The 19,973-nt window shown below is 42.4% G+C and overlaps 2 protein-coding genes across 17 annotated transcripts in view; one reads left to right on the top strand and one right to left on the bottom strand.

Moving 5' to 3' along the window:
* ABHD18 (abhydrolase domain containing 18) overlaps window positions 1-18,611 on the bottom strand; it is a 71,675-nt gene extending 53,064 nt beyond the window's left edge. For 4 of the 5 annotated variants that reach the window (XM_003310455.5, XM_054683377.2, XM_054683375.2 and 1 more), the window contains exons 1-2: window positions 18,479-18,611; window positions 1,056-1,164 (exon numbers count right to left, since the gene is read on the bottom strand). In XM_003310455.5, the coding sequence (XP_003310503.2) occupies window positions 1,056-1,147 (92 nt within the window). In that variant the 5' untranslated portion in view covers window positions 1,148-1,164; window positions 18,479-18,611. Of the gene's footprint in view, window positions 1-1,055; window positions 1,165-10,060; window positions 10,149-18,478 lie in introns of those variants that run through there. The other variant, XM_063809849.1, reaches the window with a different exon arrangement.
* The window catches only part of MFSD8 (major facilitator superfamily domain containing 8), a 49,362-nt gene continuing 47,431 nt past the window's right edge, over window positions 18,043-19,973 (top strand). For 7 of the 12 annotated variants that reach the window (XR_010156695.1, XM_054683372.1, XM_009448263.3 and 4 more), the window contains exon 1: window positions 18,791-19,013. Coding sequence is in view for 6 of the 12 variants with exons in the window: in XM_054683372.1 (XP_054539347.1) it covers window positions 18,952-19,013 (62 nt within the window). In the remaining 6 variants the exon portion in view is untranslated. Of the gene's footprint in view, window positions 18,189-18,737; window positions 19,014-19,973 lie in introns of those variants that run through there. The other 5 variants (XM_054683373.2, XM_063809846.1, XM_003310454.6 and 2 more) reach the window with 4 other exon arrangements.

The raw sequence follows: 19,973 nt of genomic DNA, 5'->3' as shown, positions 1-19,973 counted from the left end.
AGGCACCAATCCTGAAAATTCATTTTCTTTCTTTTTTTTTTTTTCCCCCTTGAGACGGAGTCTCGCTCTGTCACCCAGGCGAGTGCAGTGGCGCAATCTCAGCTCACTGCAACCTCTGCCTCCCGGGTTCAAGCAATTCTCCTGCCTCACCCTCCCGAGTAGCTGGGATTACAGGCATGTGCCACCACACCTGGCTAATTTTTGTATTTTTGTATTTTTTTTATTTTTTTTGAGACGGAGTCTCGCACTGCTGCACTGGCTGGTGTGTAGTAGAGCGATCTCGGCTCACTGCAACCTCCACCTCCCAGGTTCAAGCAATTCTCCTGCCTCAGCCTCTTGAGTAGCTAGGATTACAGGTGCCCGTCACCATGCCCGCCTAATTTTTTGTATTTTTAGTAGAGAAGGGATTTCACTATGTTAGCCAGGCTGTTCTCGAACTCCTGACCTCGTGATCCGCCTGCCTTGGCCTCCCAAAGTGCTGGGATTACAGACGTGAGCCACCGCGCCCAGCCAATTTTTTTATGTTTAGTAGAGATGGTTTTACCATCTTGGCCAGGCTGATCCGGAAATTCTGACTTCGTGATCCACCCACCTCAGCCTCCCAAAGTGCTGGGATTACAGGCGTGAGCCACCGATCCTGGCTGAAAATTAATTTTCTTAAGTCCAGATTTTCCTGTGAGCTACAGAGTATTCCAGTTTCAGAGTCATTACAAATTCGGGTTATCTAAGAAGACTCAATCCTTGGAAACTACATACAACTCTAATCAGCTTAATAATTATTGAACTCAAAAATCTACTCTGTGTTTCTGAGAGTTCTGCATTTAAAAAATCTGAATTATTTTTACAACAGTATAATTTATGATATGGGCTAAAATTTAAGAGAAATAACTAAAAAGACAAAAGTAAAAAGGAAATAATTACATTTTACATAGTTTAATGTTTAATTTGCTGGACAATTGCTCTGTATTTGAGAGTAAGGGATTTTATAACAAAGTTTTAAATGTTCATTAAAACAACAAATTCAGAACAAGTATTCAGGAAAAAAAATTGCTTGCCTTTTGAGATCTTCTGGCCTTCCCCATCCTCTGATAAAAAGTTTTGTTAGGAGAAGTCTCCGGTATAGAATATCTAACTTGCTCACACCCATCAGTAGCAAACAAGCATCTATAAAACAAAATTTAAAATGGCTTTAAAATATTTTATTTGTTTCAAGGCAGCAGGTCAGTTTTCTAACCATTTCTTTGACTATCATGTAAAATTAAAGATTGAGACGAATTAATTCCTTTGGAAACAAAATACAAGATTTGGGGGAAAAAAAGAGCTGAGTTGAAAATAGAGAAGATGTACACCTTTGAACTTCACTAAACTGTGAATTTCTCTAGGGTAGGATCTTCCCATCCTCAGTACAGTTGCTGAAATAAGTACCCTCTATTTGCTGGATAAAAATAGTAAGGGATAATATGTGATAGTGTATTATCTGCCAGGCACCACTATTTTAAGAACTACAAACACACGCAGGTTCTCATTAAACCTACCAATAATTTTGAGGAAGGATTTATTATCCCAATTACACAGACAAGAAAACTGAGGCATAGAGAGTATAATTTACCCAAGATCACACAGCTAGTGGGAAACATAGCTAAGATTCAATCCCAGGCACACAGCTCAACATCTAACTACCACACTACACTCCCCTCTACTATACTACAGTGAATGAAAAATAATAATCACTGCTACTACTTTTATACCATTTATCTATCTTCTCAAGTATTTCTAAAGATTTTTAAGTATCTACCTCTATCTTGTCAAACTGAATGGTATGGTTTTGATTTGCGGGTGAAACCTGATTCAGATTCAGGGTTTACTCTACTTAAATAAATGAAAAATGAAAATCTGCATTTCCTTTTTCAATTGTTTTTTATTTTTTCTCAGATCTTAGGAAATCTGCATTTCCATCAATGGGCTTTAAGAAATACTTATCCATTGCTTCAGATTTTTTTGAAACCATCCCTTTTATCTTCTATTTTTACTTTTTCATTGTTTAATAACCTGCAAGACCAACTTAATATTCCTCTGTTTGCCTAGGTGTAGAATGTAACCCACCATCAATTGGGCTGGCATTTAAGTTGATTTTATGGTTGGACTAGCAAAACCAAGTCTTTCATACTGCCTCTCATAATTCTCAGTACCAAGAAGAAACATTTACTAGCTAATGTACTTGTCAGACAAGACAACGTATAGTCAGAGTATAGGATTAAGTGTTTTTTTAATAGCACCCATCTCTCTTTTTCCCAGTTTCCATGTGCTCTTCAATGGCTCTTTGATAAATGTGGGGTTTTGACACAATAATGTTCAAAAAATGTATTGCATATACAGTTTTGTTATTATACTATTTGCGTCTACCACTATACATAAACTGGTATTAATTACTAGATTCCTATAAATTATCATCCATCCAGTGTTGAGTGCAGTTCACCATAGATGAACCATCCCTGGGTGGGTTAATAAGTTCCTGCACTTCTAAGAATATGTATGATTTTTTTCATTCAACAAATATTTATTAACTGCTTATTATATTCCAATCATTATTTTAGGCCCTGTGCCACAAAAATGACAAAGGAATGGTCTTGTTCTCATTGATCTTATATTTTAGTGGAGGGAAAATAATTAAAAATTTAAAAATCTATCTAACTATCAAAATAAGAGTAGAATAACACTATGATGAAAATGAAACAAGGCAATGTGCTAACAACTAAAGGGCTCTTTTAGTAATTTAAAAAAATCTTTGAAGAGGTACCAAAAATACAGATGCTCCTCGACCTACAATGGGATTGCATCCCAATAAACTCATCATAAGTAAAAAAATATCATACGTGGAATATACATTTAATACCCTGACAAACCTATGGTCAAGTCGAAACAATCATAAGTCAAACCATCATAAGTTAGAGACTGTAAGTATTTAAGCCAATAGCTACATGAAAAGGAGCACCCAAGTCTTTAAATTGCAAATCTCATTAAAATCATACACCTCTTGAAATCTACCCATTACTATGTTCCAATGAGATTTGTTGAAAATTATCTACCCAGTGGGTAAAGCACAGGTACAGATAATTCATATAAGGGAAAGGCAAGAAAAAATAATTATATACTCTGTTTTTAAATTAAAAAATGCTCACTGTAAAATTTTTAAATTCAACAATATGAAGGTATGTATAGTAAAAATGGAGAAAATAATCCCCTTCCAATCACTTTTTTTTTTTGAGATGCAGTCTTGCTCTGTTGCCCAGGCTGGAGCGCAGTGGTGCGATCCCAAGCTCACTGCAACCTCCGTCCCCTGGGTTCAAGCAATTCTCCTGTCTCAGCCTCCTGAGTAGCTGGGACTACAGGCACCCACCACCCCACCCCAGCGAATTTTTGTGTTTTTAGTAGAGACGGGGTTTCACCATGTCGTCCAGGCTGGTCTTGAACTCCTGACCTGAGGTTATCCGTCCACCTTGGCCTCTCAAAGTGCTGGGATTACAGACATGAGCCACTGTACCTGGCCCCCTTCCAATCACTTCTAATTTTGCATTTCAGGCATATCTAGTGCTAACAGTTTGGATTCTACTCTTTCCGATCTTTTTCTTGTTGATGTTACTTATTTACCTACACACACTGTCTTGCTCTGTTTTGTGTTGCTATAACAGAGCAACACCAGCTGGGTAATTTATAAAGAAGAGAAATTTACTTCTTAAAATTCTGCAGGTTGGAAGTCCAAGGCTGAGGGGGAAACATTTGGTGAGGACCTTCTTGCTGCATAACATGGTGGAAGGTATCACATAAGAGAGCAATAGAGAATTGAACTCACTTTTATAGCAAGCCCACTCTCCAGATAACTAATTCACTTCCAAAATAATACCATTAATCCATCCATGAGGATAAAGCCCTCATAACCTAATCACCTCTTATTAGGACCCACCTCCCAACACTATTGCATTGGGGATTATGTTTCCAACACGTGAACTATCGGGAACACATTTAAGCCACTGCACATACTTTTTTAAAAATTACAAAAGTAATGTAACACATTTTTGGCAGAATTAAGACCATATAAAAATTTTATAAAGTGGAGAAACTTCTCTTCATCACTTCTTTGTGTCCTCCCATTGGCTTTTTTTTTTTTTTTTTTTTGAGATGGAGTCTCACTCTGTCGCTCAGGCTGGAGTGCAGTGGCACAATCTTGGCTCAATGCAACCTCTACCTCCTTGGCTCAAGTGATTCTGCTGCCTTAGCCTCCTAAGTAGCTGGGATTACAGGCACACAGCAGCACGCCCAGCTAATTTTTGTATTTTTAGTAGATGCAGGATTTTGCCATGTTGGCCAGGCTGGTCTCAAACTCCTGACCTCAGATGATCCACCCGCCTTGGCCTCCCAAAGTGCTGGGATTATAGGCGTGAGCCACTGTGCCCGGCCGCCATTGTTAATATTTTAATACCTTGTTCTATCCATTTAATACCTTGTTCCATCCATTGGTGTTTCTTTGTTTTGTTTTGAGACAGAGTCTCGCATTGTCGCCCACGCTAGAGTGCAGTGGCGCAATCTCAGCTCACTGCCAGCTCTGCCTCCCCGGTTCAAATGATTCTCCTGCCTCAGCCTCCCGAGTAGCTGGGACTACAGGTGCCCGCCACCACGCCTGGCTAATTTTTTGTATTTTTAGTAGAGACGGGGTTTCACCATGTTAGCAAGGATGGTCTCGATTTCCTGACCTCGTGATCCACCTGCCTCAGCTCCCCAAAGTGTTGGGATTACAGGCATGAGCCACCGCGCCCAGCCTTTTTGGTGTTTTTTAAACTTGGAAGAGAGTAACTACTAATTATTTTTTCAGTGCTATTCCTCCTCTTGTTTATAAACAGCCGCAAAGCTCTTTCAAATTCAGGGTATACAGATCCACCTCATCTTTTTAACAGGTAAATTTAGGACATTTATATTTATTATGATGATAAATATTTGGTTTGTTGTTTTTTATTGATTCTGTAGGTTGTTCACATTTAGCTATTTTACATTTACTTTGAATAAACAGTTTGACTTACATACTTACCATAAAGTTGATGTTTCAACTTTATGATGAATTTATACAACGTAACCTCATCATAAACTGAGGAACATTTAGACTTACAGTGGTTCAACTTACGATTTTTCAACTTTACAGTGGGTTCGTTGGAGTGTTAAGTGCATTTTCAACTTAACAATATTTTCTATTTACAGTGGGGTTTATCAGGATGTAACCATATCATAAGCTGAGGAGCATCTGTATTTAATATGTGATATATCACTGTGGCTAAGAGAACAGCCTCTAGAGCCAAATTGGGTCAAATTCTTACTATAAGACTTTTAACAAGTCACTTAGCCTTTTTGTAATTCATCTGTAAAATGGAAGTAATGATAATACTTACCTCAAATAATTGGTATGCAATTTAAATTAGTATATAGAAGGCACTTAAACAGCTCTTTGAAAATTTAAATGCTACACCTAGTACAGAATCAGGATTTTAAATCTTTATCAGATTTATACCAAAAAGCTTCTACCATTCCATTAATTTTACAAATTATATTAACATGTATTCTGTATGCTTAAATGTTTATATAATCAACCAATCCATCTCATCACATCCAGTAGAACTCCTCAATACGCTGTAAAAGTATTCAAATTTAGTTCTTTAAAATATTAAATTCCTTCTTCTCATTGGCAGTCATTGTAAAATGGAGTATTTTTCTTCTCTTTACTAACCATTTTTCCAGGAACATTTTCTCTCTACTGTTTTCTAATTCCTATTTTTAAAATCTAGAAATCTATAAATCCATACACCTACTATGTACCCACAAAAATTTTCAAAAATAAAAATCTAGAAGTCTTTCATAAACTTGGATTAAGTTCTAAAATCTATACTGTTTTAAATTTCTTTCAAATAGCTCTTATAAACTACAACTGTTGTTTTCATGTTTAAAATTCTACAATGAGTTTTCCATATATATTCAGTTTATGTCATGACATAGAATACACCACTGGCAATGTAATTATTTAATAGAGTGTTCAATCCATATATTAACTCAATAGCATTGTGAGTTTTAGTCTTCTCATCAAGAGATATACCTATTTATTCATTAATCCAGTTTTGTTTATTTTCTTAGTTAATGTTTATGCTATCCTTTAAGTATCTTTACTACACACATTCTGCTACTAATAAATTATTTAGTATTTGTGATAACTACCATAAGATTCCTTTTCTTTGTGTTTTCTTAGATGCTTATTACTAATTCATAAAAAAAATTTATTCTAAATGTTTCTTCTGTCCTGCAAGTTTTGTATTAGAATTGGAAATGAATGCATCAAACATTTAGCAGAGACTTATTCGTTTGTAATGCAATATGCATCTTTCTACTATACTATGCCACTCCTCTAATTTCTTCAAAGTTAAGCCTATCAGAAACCCAAGATGAAAAATCATAAAGAAAGTTCTATGCATGTTACTACCTTTATAGGATTAAGCTTTTCAATCTGTATTACCCTAAATATTTTTATAACTGTCTTTAAAACAGATTTTTAAATTTATTTTTTATTTTTATTTTTTGAGATGGAGTTTCACTCTTGTTGCCCAGACTGGAGTACAGTGGCATGATCTCAGCCCACTGCAACCTCTGCCTCCCAGGTTCAAGCCATTTTCCTGCCTCAGCTTCTCAAGTAGCTGGGATTACAGGCATGCGCCACCACGCCCAGCTAATTTTGTATTTTTAGTAGAGACAGGGTTTCTCCATGTTGGTCAGGCTGGTCTCGAACTCCCAACCTCAGGTGATCCACCTGCCTCAGCCTCCCAAAGGGCTGGGATTACAGGCGTGAGCCACCACGCCCAGCTTGTTTTTTTTTTAAAACAGATTTCTGATTATATCTGAATAACATTTTTCCAAAACAGCCTTAATAATATACCTAATTGGGAGAAAATATTGATTTTAAGGTACACAAAAACTAAAGGATATTTTATTATTTATTTTTATTAGTTTTTTTTTTTTCTCTGAGATGGAGTGTCGCTCTGTTGCCCAGGCTGGAGTGCAGTAGCGCGATCTTGGCTCACTGCAAGCTCTGCCTCCCGGGTTCACGCCATTCTCCTGCCTCAGCCTCCCAAGTAGCTAGGACTATAGGCGCCCACCACCACGGCCGGCTAATTTTTTGTATTTTTAGTAGAGATGGGGTTTCAGCGTGTTAGCCAGGATGGTCTCGATCTCCTGACCTTGTGATCCGCCCGCCTTGGTCTTCCAAAGTGATGGGATTACAGACGTGAGCCACAGCGCCTGGCTAAAGGATATTTTAAAAACAACTTATACTAAGTATATCCAATGACTGGTAGGATACCTAGTAGAATTCCTCATGGAAAAACAATAAATAGATGATATAAACATAAAATTTTAGTTTCCATTTTAATATGTTTCCAAATAGTATCTGAAAAGAATGCTATAAAAAGACTAGAGGAGAGACCCTGCAAAGTTTTTCCACAAAAGGCTGAATAGTATATATGATAGGCCTTGTAGGACAAGAGGCAAAATTAAGGATATTATGTAGGCATTTCAGATAACATTTTTTTCATTTTTTTCATTTCAGAGTCACATTTTTTTCATTGAGGAAATTCAAAATGTCATAAAAATAACTGAGTATAATTTTTTGTAATGTATAATTAATGAGAAGAATAAACTTTTTTTTTTCTTGGGCGTTTGCTTAATTGAGATTCAAAGTTAGTACCCCATAATGAAATTGGGTACAAATGTTCACCTGTAAAATCTATTCTTAACTTGAAAGACATAGAAAAACAGGCAGGTTGACCAATAGGCCATAGCTTCCTGACCCCTGGGTTAGAAAATCAAATAAATCATAGGTATGACACAAATATAACACTAATGTTATAAATGTAAAGATACAACTATAAATCACTAGATTAAAATTACAGGCCAGACGTGGTGGTTCATGCCTGTAATCCCAACACTTTAGGAGGCTGAGGCAGGCGGATCACTTGAGTTCAAGACCAGCCTGGCTAACATGGCAAAACCCCATCTCTACTAAAAATACAAAAATTAGCTGGGTGTGGCAGCACATGTCTGTAATCCCAGATACTCAGGAAGCTGAGAAAGGAAAATCACTTGAACCTGGGAGGCGGAGGTTGCAGTGAGCCGAGACTGTACCACTGCACTCTAGCCTGGGTGACAGAGCAAGATTCCATCTCAAAATAAAATAAATAAAATAAAATAAAGTAAAATAAATAAGTAAATTATCCCAACCCTATAAAATGGGCATAAATATAATGCAAATATTGATTTAAAAAAATTCTATATGCCATAAAGTAGACCTAAAATTAATATTCTATCTAAAGTAAACACTAGTTATCTAATCAGCCATGCTTTGTTTTCCTCCATAAAATTTAGAATTTGGCAGAAGCTTCTTCACTTCCTAGGTTATAAATAAATACATAAAAGGTGGGAGCTTTTAGTGTCCATTGGCAGATGAATGGATAAGCAAAGTATGTACATACAAACAACCACAAACACACACACAATAGGAATATATTCAGTCATACAAAGGAAGGAACTTCTGGCACATAATACAACATGGATGAACTCAGAGGATATTACGCTAAGTGAAATTAGTCAGCCACAAAAAGACAAATATTGTATGATTCAATTTAAACAAGATACCTAGAGTAGTCAGATTCATAGAAGCAGAAAGTAGCAGGATGGTTGCCCAGTACTGGGGGGATGGGAAAAGGGGGAGGCTATTGTTCAATGGGTATAGAGTTTCAGTTTTGCAAGAAGAAAACTGAAGATGGATGGTGGTGATACAGTTGCACAACAATATAAATATACTTACCTTTGAACTACAGAGTTAAAATTATTAAGATGGTAAATTTTGTTACTGTATTTTACCACAAGAAAAAAAACTGAGAAAACAAAATAGAATTTGGGGTTGAGTCTCCAAATAAAATTTTGAGGGGAAGTAAATTGATGCTTTCTTTTCCTTTTGACAACTTTGTCAGTAAGCAGAAGTAGTTCACTATTTTTTTTTTTTTTTTGAGACACAGTTTTTGCTCTTGTTGCCTAGGCTGGAGTGCAATGGCACGATCTCAGCTCACTGCAACCTCCACCTCCTGAGTTCAAGCAATTCTCCTGGCTCAGCCTCCCAAGTAGCTGGGATTACAGGCGACAACCACCACACCCAGCTGATTTTTGTTATTTTTAGTAGAGACGGGGTTTCACCGTGTTGGCCAGGCTGGTCTCGAACTCCTGACCTCAGGTGATCCACCCTCCACCCTCCTCAGCCTCCCAAAGTGCTGGGATTACAAGTGCGAGCCACCGCGCCCAGCCAGAAGTAGTTCACTATTTATCTCAGAACAGAACTTGCCAGATGCCATGGCTCACACCTGTAATCCTGCACTTTGGGAGGCTGACACGGGTGGATAGCTTGAGCCCAGGAGTTCGAGACCAGCCTGGGCAACATGGTGAAATTCCATTTCTACAATAAATACAAAAAATTAGCCAGATGTGGTGGTGCATGGCTGTGGTTCCAGCTACTTAGGAGGCTGAGGTGGGAGGATTGCTTGAACTGAGTAGGCAGAGGCTACAGTGAGCCAAGATCATGCTACTGCACTCCAGGCCAGGGTGACACAGTGAGACCTTATCACACACAAAAATAATACAGTTGGGTGCCGTGGTCCACAGTGGTGTGCACCTGTAGTCCCAGCTACTCAGAAGGCTGAGGTGGGAGGATAGCTTGAGCCCAGGAGAGTGAGGTGGCAGTGAGCTATGATAGTGCTGTTGCTCTCCAGTGTGGGCGACAGAGTAAGACTCTGTCTCAAAAAAAAAAAAAAAAAAAAAAAAAAACAGAACTTAAGGTTAATATTCTCTTCAAAAAAGACCATTGCATAATTTAAATAGTTGGAAGCTTTTAATAACTAAGACCTTTAAAGAATATAATTTGAAGAACAAATCTCTTGCATCTAGTTTGTTTCCTCCATCTTCTTCCCTTTTCCTTGAGGATTACCTTCCAAGAACCCAGCCTAGTTGGGTTTTCTGCTTCAGAATCTCATCTGGCTTCAATCAAGGTGTCAGCTGGGCTTCATTTTCATCTGTAGGCTTGAAGAGACAAGAACTCACTTCCACGCTTACTCAGGTTGAAGGCAGAATTCATTTTTTTGTGTGTGTGGCTGTGGGACTATGAGCTTCAATTTTTTTTTTTTTTTTTTTTTTTTGCTGTTCATCAGCCAGAGGCCAGCCTCTGCTCCTGGAGGCTATCCACAGCCCCCTGTCACATGGCTCTCTTCATAGGAAGTTCACAACATGGAAGCTATTTCTTCAAGGCCAGCAGGAAAATAAGTGTGAGCCACAGGAGCCATACCTTTGCCATATAACATAATGTCGTCATGGGAATAACAGCCAATCACCTTTGCCATATGCCTGGTTAGAAAGCAAATCATGGGTTCTGCCCAACTCAAGGAAGGGGATCACACAAAAATATGAACATCAGAATTTGAGGATCTTGAGGGCCACCTTAGAAACTGTCTGCTACACTAAGAGAAACCAATTATACTTCTCAGCATTTGAGTAGAGTATCTGGGCTGACACCCTCAATACCAGGTGTTACTTACTTTCTTCACATTTTCCTACCAGTAAGGGGGGAAAAAAAAACCCCAAACTCCACAGACTTGAATAAACATTTGTTTATAAGCAAATTTTGAAAGTTTGTCTAAATCAGCAAGGCGTGGTGGCTTACATCTGTAATCCCAGTAGTTTGTGATGCTGAGGTGAGAGGACCGCTTGAGTCCAGCAGTTCAAAACCAGCCTGGGTAACATGGGGAAACTCTGCCTCTACGAAAAATACAAAACTTTCCCGGGAGTGGTGGTGTGTGCCTGTGTAGTCCCACCTACTCGGGAGGCTGAGGCGGGAGGATTGCTTGAGCCTAGGAGGCAGAGGATGCAGTGAGCCAGGATCACACCACCGCACTCCAGCCTGGGTGACAGAGTGAGACCCGGTCTAAGAAAAGAAAAGAAAAGAAAGGAAACGAGTGGGGAGGGTAGGGGAGAGAAAAGATTGTCTAAATCATGTTTATATATTTTCATTCACTTAACACCTTTGTCAGAAAAAACAACAAAAAAACCAAAACAAAGTAAAAACACTTGCCTCTTAGAATTTTGTTTTTTAATCATGAAACAAATGGTAAAAGGCAAACTAACTTCTGAAATGCGTCTTCATTATATATATTTTCTACTTTAGTGCAATTACAATCATGTAAGTATATGTAGTATATAAATTGCTTGACTAGTGTTTTTCTTGTAGAGGGCATGTCACTATGGAATAATAAAGAGTATATCTGGGCCAGGCACGGTGGCTCACGCCTGTAATCCCAGCACTTTGAGAAGCCAAGGCAGGTGGATCACTTGAAGTCAGGAGTTCAAAACCAGCCCGGCCAACATGGTGAAACCCTGTCTCTACTAAAAATACACAAAAATTAGCCAGAGCGAGACTCTGTCTCAAAAAAAAAAAAAAAAAAAAAGAGTATATCTGGTCTTTGACCTCAGCTCCTGGCATGAAGTTTCTAAAACCCCTGGTATTTCTTAAGTGATGAGTGTCTGTTATGCTAAACAAGCAACTCCCTGTGGGCCCCCTGAAAGTTTCAGAATCAGGGCTGGCCACCAGAAAGGAACTTTGGGACCCTCTGACCTCCACAGAGGGGAAGGGAGCTGGAAAGTGAGTTCAATCACATGGCCAAAGATTCAATCAATCATGCCTATTAATGAAACTCCAGTAAAAATTATGGACACTAAACCTTGGTGGAGCTTTCTGGTTGATGAACACCTTGGTGCGTCAGGAAGGAGATGCTCCCTGAGTCCATAGGAAGAGGCCAGGTAGTTCCACATTCATTCCCATACCTTGCCTCATGTTTCTCTTCATTGGGCTGTTCCTGAGTTGTATCCTTTATAATAACCTATAATCATAAATATAGCTGTTTCCTGAGTTCTGAGTCATTCTAGCAAATTATAGACCCACAGGGCTCTCAGGAGCTCCTAAATTTTTAGCCAAGTTGGTCAGAAGGATGAGAGGCCTGGAGACCCCTGAAGTGCATCTGAAGAACTGAGCCCTTAACTTGTGGGGTCTGCATTAATTCTAGGTGGTTAGTGTCAGAATTGGGAACTGAAGTACACCCAGTTGGAGTGGAAATGGAATAGATTACTCTTTACCAAAATTCTGATTAGTGTTACATATTCCAAATAAGATGCCAACTCTTAGGCCAGGTGCAGTGGCTCACGCCTGTAATCCCAGCACTTTGGGAGGCCGAGGGGCGGATCACGAGGTCAGGAGATTGAGACCACCCTGGCTAACACGGAGAAACCCCATCTCTACTAAAAATACAAAAAATTAGCCGGGCGTGGTGGCGGGTGCCTGTGGTCCCAGCTACTCGGGAGGCTGAGGCAGGAGAATCATTTGAACCAGGGAGGCAGAGGTTGCAGTAAGCCAGGATCACACCACTGCACTCCAGCCTGAGCGACAGAGCAAGATCGTCAAAAAAAAAAAAAAAAAAAAAAAAAAAGCCAACTCTGGACATATTCAGAGAATGGCAGGGGGTGGCATGACATGCTATGGCATGAGGAAAGATAATTCTAGGTGATAATTTTAATTATTTTATTCCCTGGGTCTTTCTGGAATTGTTAAAATATACAGCATCAATATATCTTTTGCATACATTTATTAAAGTGCAATAGAACAGTGGCATGTCATTGGAATGCAAGACTTCATTGTCTTTTTTTTTTTTTTTTGAGACAGGGTCTTGCTCTGTTGCCCAGGCTTGAGTGCCAGTGGGGCAATCATGGCTTACTGCAGCCTCAACCTCCTCAGCTCAAGTAATCCACCCAGTGCAGCCTCTAGAGTAGCTGGGACCACAGGCACACAGGCCACCTTCCTTGCCCGGCTAATTTCTTTCTTTTCTTTTTTTTTTTTTTGAGACAGAGTCTGGCTCTTGTCACCCAGGCTGGAATGCAGTGGCATGATCTCAGCTCACTGCAAACTCCGCCTCCCAGGTTCAAGCAATTCTCCTGCCTCAGCCTTCCAAGTAGCTGGGATTACAGGCATGTACCACCACTTCTGACTAATTTTTGTATTTTTAGTAGAGACGGTGTTTTACCATGTTGGCCAGGCTGGTCTCGAACTCCTGGCCTCAGGTGATCCACACACCTTGGCCTCCCAAAGTGCTGGGATTACAGGCGTGAGTCACCACGCCCAGCCTAATTTATTTTTTGTAGAGATGAGGGTCTTGCTATGTTGACCAGGCTAGTCTCGAACTCCTGAGCTCAAGCAATCCTCCCACCTCAGCCTCTCAAAGTCCTGGGATTACAGGCATGAGCAACTGCACCCAGATAGGACTTCACTGCCTTTTGCAATATATTATAGGTCACTTATTTTCTTTCTTTTTTTTTTTTTTTGAGACAGAGTTTCACTCTTGTTGCCCAGGCTGGATTGCAATGGCGCAATCTCGGCTCACCACAACCTCCGTCTCCCGGGTTCAAGCAATTCTGCCTCAGCCTCCCGAGTAGCTGGGATTACAGGCATGCACCACCATGCCTGGCTAATTTTGTATTTTTAGTAGAGACGGGGTTTCTCCCTGTTGGTCAGGCTGGTCTCAAACTCCTGACCTCAGGTGATCTGCCCGTCTTGGCCTCCCAAAGTGCTGGGATTACAGGCGTGACCCACCACACTGGGCCCACTTATTTTCTTAACATCAGCATGAAATGAACCAGGGGCATCATCTTCCTTTGTAACATCCATGGCATCAATAACAATAAGTAGAATCCACAATAGTAAAATAACATTTAATTAAAAATCCTGGCTAGGCTGGGTGTGGTAGCTCACATCTGCAATCCCAGCACTTTGGGACGCTGAGGAGGGAAGATTGCTCGAGCTCAGGAATTTGAAACCAGCCTGGTCAACATAGTGAGACCTCGTCTCTTAAAAAAAAAAATCCTGGCCAGGCGCAGTGGCTCATGATTGTAATCCTAGCACTTTGGGAGGCCAAGACGGGAGGACTGCTCGGGCCCAGGAGCGCAAGACAAGCCCTGGCAACACAATGAGACCCTGTCTCTACAAAAAAATTTTGAAATCTAGCCAGGTGTGGTGGTGCACACCTGTAGTCCCAGCTACTCAGTAGGCTGTGGAGGGAGGATTGTGTAAGCCTGGGAAGTTGAGGCAACAGTGCACATCGTTGCACCACTGCACTCCAGCCTCGGCAACAGAGCAAAATCCTGTCTCCAAAAAAAAAAAAAAAAAAAAAAAAATTCCAACACCTATATTTTACAGTAAGAAGAAAAGTAATATACTGCTCATGAGATGCTCCATTTTCCTAAACTTTGATATTCTTCTAGATTGGTAGATAAAACCAAGATAAAGCAAAAATATAGAATTAGAAAGTTGCAAAGGAAGCAAGAAAGGACCTAAGAACAATGAACTTTTCAAATATTTTGTAAAGTACTATATTTATTGTTTGCCTAAATTGTTTACTTATTTCTAGTTTTCAACCCAAACTAGAAAACCTTCCCAGTAGCTCATGCCTGTAATCGCAGCACTTTGGGAGGCTGAGGCAGGCGGATCACCTGAGTTTGGGAGTTGGAGACCAGCCTGACCCATGGAGAAACCCCGTCTCTATTAAAAATACAAAATTAGCCAGGTGTGATGGTGGGCACCTGTAATCCCAGCTACTTGGGAGGTTGAGGCAGGTAAATCCCTTGATCCTAGGAGGTGGAGGTTGCAGTGAGCTGATATTGCACCATTGCACTCCAGCCTGGGCGACGAGAGCAAAAGTCCGTCTCAAAAAAAAAAAAAAAGAAAAAAGAAAAAAAGAAAACCTTCCCAAATCACTTTAATTCCCTGCATAATAGGCCACAAAAGTCAGCACTCCAAACTTAGACACAGCATATTCCTTACTATATTTACCTACTAATAAACAACTAATAAATGAGGAAAAGAAAGTAAATCAAACACACATATAGGTTAGTATAAATTTGGTTCTGGGGTTTGGGGTCATACAAATCTTCTTAAATCCCATTTCAGCTCCAAGAACAACATAAAAGACAGTTTTTGTGGAACTCTCTAAACACGTAAGTCTTTCTAGACAGGGTTGGCTGGGTCCAGGGTATCTAGTGCCACCATGAACAGATAAAAATCCAAGCCCAGGGTGAACATAACTCCAAATCACCAAAATAAGGCACCATCTGGAGCCATGCCAGATACTTAAAAGTCCCCACTTCAGGCTGGACAGACAACAATGAGCTTCTGCAGAAATAGAACCTATTTTTGAGGTATATATCAAGCTAAAATGACACAGTTATCAATGTGAAAGGGAAAAGCAAAGGGAAACAAAAATAGAAGTTCTAGTACAGTGCCAAGAACTAAAAAGTCTTTCCTAGAAATGAGTTCTATTGCTAAAGTGACACTCATCATTTATTATGCTATCTAGTGCTTTTATTTCCTGTCATTTGGGTACCTAAGCATTTAACAATGCAATACTAATTTTTTCTGGACTTTTATCCTTACATTGGTGATACATATCTCAAAGGCATAAATGAAAATTTAAAAAATATCACCATGTACAAGAACTTATTCCCTTACCTAAAAAAGAAGACTTCAAATTTTATCTTGTAATTTCACTTCTAAATAATGTCTATACAAGTTTAAGTAGCTAAGGAAGGGTTTAGATACCTCAGATATCCACTGTTAAAATCTACTTCCCTAGTTTCACAAATATAATTCAACAAATATAATTCCTTACTCTTACACTGAACAAGAGTAAGAAAATAGGATGTTTGTTTGTTTATTTTTTGAGACGGAGTCTCGCTCTGTCGCCCAGGCTGTAGTGCAGTGGCGCAAACTCGGCTCACTACAAGCTCCGCCTCCCGGGTTCACGCCATTCTCCTGCCTCAGCCTCTCCGAGTAGCTGGGACTACAGGCGCCCGTCACCACGCCCGGCTACTTTTTTGTATTTTTAGTAGAGACGGGGTTTCACCGTGGTCTCGACCTCCTGACCTCGTGATCCGCCCGCCTCGGCCTCCCAAAGTGCTGGGATTACAAGCGTGAGCCACCGCGCCCGGCTGTTTGTTTGAAAGGGGTGTGGGTAATTATCCTGGGCAGTCACCTAAGGAAATGCACCAAATGGAGTCTCATATTCTTGTGTGAAACATTCGGGAAATAATCTAATTTCTTCAAATTTAGCTCCTCTTTTCCATGGGCTTTATAAAAAAAAATTACATATATATATGTTTAAATGTTTACTTTGGATGCTATGTGTGTGTTCGTAAGAGACATTTTCTTTTTTTTTTTTTTCCTACTGGTACAATACACTAAGCTTACTTAGATTTCACCAGCTGTATATGTACTCATTCCATGTGCTTTTGTGGTCTGAAGTCATCACTTGGAGGCACCAATGGAAAAGAGCAGTGTCAGAGGGCTGGGATTCCTCTACCAGCTGTGTGACCTTGAGTAAGCCACCTTAACCTATAAACAGAAAGTAATATCTGCCCTGATACATGATAGCCAATTATTTCACTTAGATAAAAACTGAATATCTACTATATATTTTTATGAGATATAAGGAAAGATTCTTCTTGCCGCTTTGCCATTTTTTCCCATAAGAAGCCTGGTGGTAAAGAGCACAGGCTTAGGATCAGGAGTCCTGCATTTCTTGAATTCTAGCTCTGTTGCTTGTTAGTAGTATGATCCTAGGCAAGTTACTTAATCTCCCTGCCTTCCATTTCCTTGTACACATGAGGCAATTCCCCCCTCAGAGGATTGTTGTAAGGATGAGATAAGGTAATTCAATGAGCATTCATCCAACATATATTTATCTAGGAGCCATTCTGCTTACTGCTATACTAGTTAAAAATCCCCTTGTCCACTATATATGTGCCATACATTGCTAGCCCCCAGGAATTAAAAAAGACAATATAGTAAAGCGACATTATGGCAAGAAAATACTAACTTTTCTACCTATGTGTCTTTTTGGAACCAATAATACAAATCTGACTTGTTTTTGTGAGCTGTTACAAATGAATCTGCAAGACTGAATCCAAGTACAAAATATCAGGTCTTGATTTAGAAGATATTTCTGAATAGCACGTTTCAAGTTTTTTGGTTTTTTGGTTTTTTTTTTTTTGAGACAGAATCTCACTCTGTTGCCCAGGCTGGAGTGCAGTGGCGCGATCTCGGCTCACTGCAGCCTCCGCCTCCCGGGTTCAAGGGATTCTCCTGCCTCAGCCTCCCGAGTAGCTGGGACTATAGGCGCCCGCCACCACGCCCGGCTTTTTTTTTTTTTTTTTTTTTTTGTATTTTTAGTAGAGACGGGGTTTCACCGTGTTAGCCAGGATGGTCTCGATCTCCTGAACTCGTGATCCGCCCGCCTTGGCCTCCCAAGGTGCTGGGATTACAGGCATGAACCATCGCACCCGGACCGCACGTTTCAAGTTTAGGTGTTCACCAGTGAACTGCGCCTGGCTGATACACACACGGTCACAAATGACACAAAGATCAGAAGTGATGGCATATACCATACATGACTGTGTAACTAGTATAGGACCTAGCATAGGGTAAATGCTCATAAATATTAATTTTAAAAAATTAAGTTTGGTTTCCAACTTTGCCACTTCCACACAGAGTGACTCTGGGTTAACTTGTCTGGATCTTAATTTTCAGTAAACTAGCAATGTGTCTGCTTCGCCTATCTCACAGGATAGTTGTGATCAAATGAAATTACATGACAATGTATCTGGCGCTAATAAAACGGTAATTTATGAGACACAGAATGACTACTGACGCCAGCTAGCCTACAAGCCTAATAGTAGAGATAAGATGTTAATACATAACCACCAAGAAATAAACATGGAGATCTAGTGAAAACCCATGACATGTTTTCTAAAAATGTCATCTTCCTTGTGACGAAAGGAGCTGGTCATTGCTAGGCAGGTGCTGTACCTTTTTCAACTCCCACGTTTCAGCAGCAGGCTCTGCTGAGTGACATTTTGCAAGGCTGAGGCCCCCGTAGGCGCAGGCGCCGTTAGGGTGCGCATCCGGGGACCTGCAGGTTACAAGCAGCAGATCCCACCTTCAGTCCTGGCTATGACAAGCCCTCCAGGTAAGGCGCCTTTGCATTTAGCCGAGCTAGAGAAGAGAGCTGGAAGCCACCTCTACCTTTCACGGGGGGAAGGGACTGCCCGCGCGCTCGCCCCCATTATCTCAGCCCTCCGAAGCGCGCCACGGACTACAGCCTTGTCTCTCGCCCCCAGCCTCACCCCGCGTCCCTGACCCGCGAGTCTCCCGCCCAGCTCCGCGTCCCCGGTCCCTGCCTCCAGGCGCGTACACGGCGCGCTAAGAGGCGCGGGGAGCTCTTAGCGCACCTACTACTTAACCGGACCGGCTACTTACTGGCCGCCAGGTGGAAGCCTGCGATCGAGCTGGCCGGGCCTCCCAGCACCGCCGCTCTCCAGGCTCCCTTTCGAGGACTCAACTTTGGTCCCAGCCTCAATCGCAGCTCCGGTAACCTTTCCAGGAACCGAAATGCTAGATACAGCGGAAGGAGAAACGGAGGGAGGAAGACAAACCCGGAGCGGGGCGGCGCGGCAGTTTGGACACGCCCCGAGCTCTCCTGGGCTCTCAGTCCCCGTCAGGATGGGAGGCGCGTGCCGAGGGAGGAGGCTGAGGACACAGCCTCCTTTCGCCCTGCGCTGCCCGGCCTTCAGCGTGACCCCGCCTATGACCTCGGGGCGTTCCGCCTACGTCTGAGCGTCAGGTGCGCACGCGCACTTACAGGCTTGTTTTGCCAGCTTCACGCCACCCGGGATGGGAGAAAGCAGGTGTCGCGAGAGTTGGGCGCAAGACGCCTTGTAGGGAGTGTAGCTATGGCCGGCCTGCGGAACGAAAGTGAACAGGAGCCGCTCTTAGGCGACACACCTGGAAGCAGGTGAGCGGCTCCTGGTGGAGGGACCCCTCAGTCTCCTGCGCTGTTGGGACTGGTTCCTTTCCGGGCGTCACCCGCACTGGGACAAACCCTCGCTGCCAGAGGGGTTCCAGCGCGGTGGGAGCCGGTGGCTGGGTTGTGTGAGCCGAGGAGATTCGCTCCCAACGTAGGAGAAAGGGCGTCTGGCCGCACCGTGCGGTGATGAGCCCGTGGGTTCGAGTGACGGGGCTGGAGAAACCCAGGCTGCTGCTTTGCCTGTTGCAGCACCCAAGCTGAGAGGTGACAGCGTGCTGGCAGTCCTCACAGCCCTCGCTCGCTCTCCAGGCCTCCTCTGCCTGGGCTCCCACTTTGGCGGCACTTGAGGAGCCCTTCAGCCCACCGCTGCACTGTGGGAGCCCCTTTCTGGGCTGGCCAAGGTGGGAGCCGGCTCCCTCAGCTTGCAGGGAGGTGTGGTGGGAGAGGCGTGAGCGGGAACCGGGGCTGCGCGCGGCGCTTGCGGGCCAGCTGGAGTTCCGGGTGGGCGTGGGCTTGGCGGGCCCCGCACTGGGAGCAGCAGGCCGGCCCTGCCGGCCCCGGGCAATGAGGGGCTTAGCACCCGGGCCAGCGGCTGCGGAGGGTGTACTGGGTCCCCCAGCAGTGCCAGCCCTCTGGCGCTGCGCTCGATTTCTCGCCGGGCCTTAGCTGCCTTCCCGCGGGGCAGGGCTCGGGACCTGCAGCCCGCCATGCCTGAGCCTCCCACCCACTCCGTGGGCTCCTGTGCGGCCCGAGCCTCCCCGATGAGCGCCGCTCCCTACTCCACGGTGCCTAGTCCCATCGACCACCCAAGGGCTGAGGAGTGCGGGTGCACGGCGCGGGACTGGCAGGCAGCTCCACCTGCAGCCCCAGTGCGGGATCCACTGGGCGAAGCCAGCTGGGCTCCTGAGTCTGGTGGAGACGTGGAGAACGTTTATGTCTAGCTCAGGG

This window comes from Pan troglodytes, chromosome 3 (genome assembly GCF_028858775.2).
Source record: "Pan troglodytes isolate AG18354 chromosome 3, NHGRI_mPanTro3-v2.0_pri, whole genome shotgun sequence".
NCBI lineage: Eukaryota > Metazoa > Chordata > Mammalia > Primates > Hominidae > Pan > Pan troglodytes.
The sequence above is the reverse complement of the archived record's forward strand: the minus strand, read 5'-3'. Positions and strand labels throughout refer to the sequence as shown.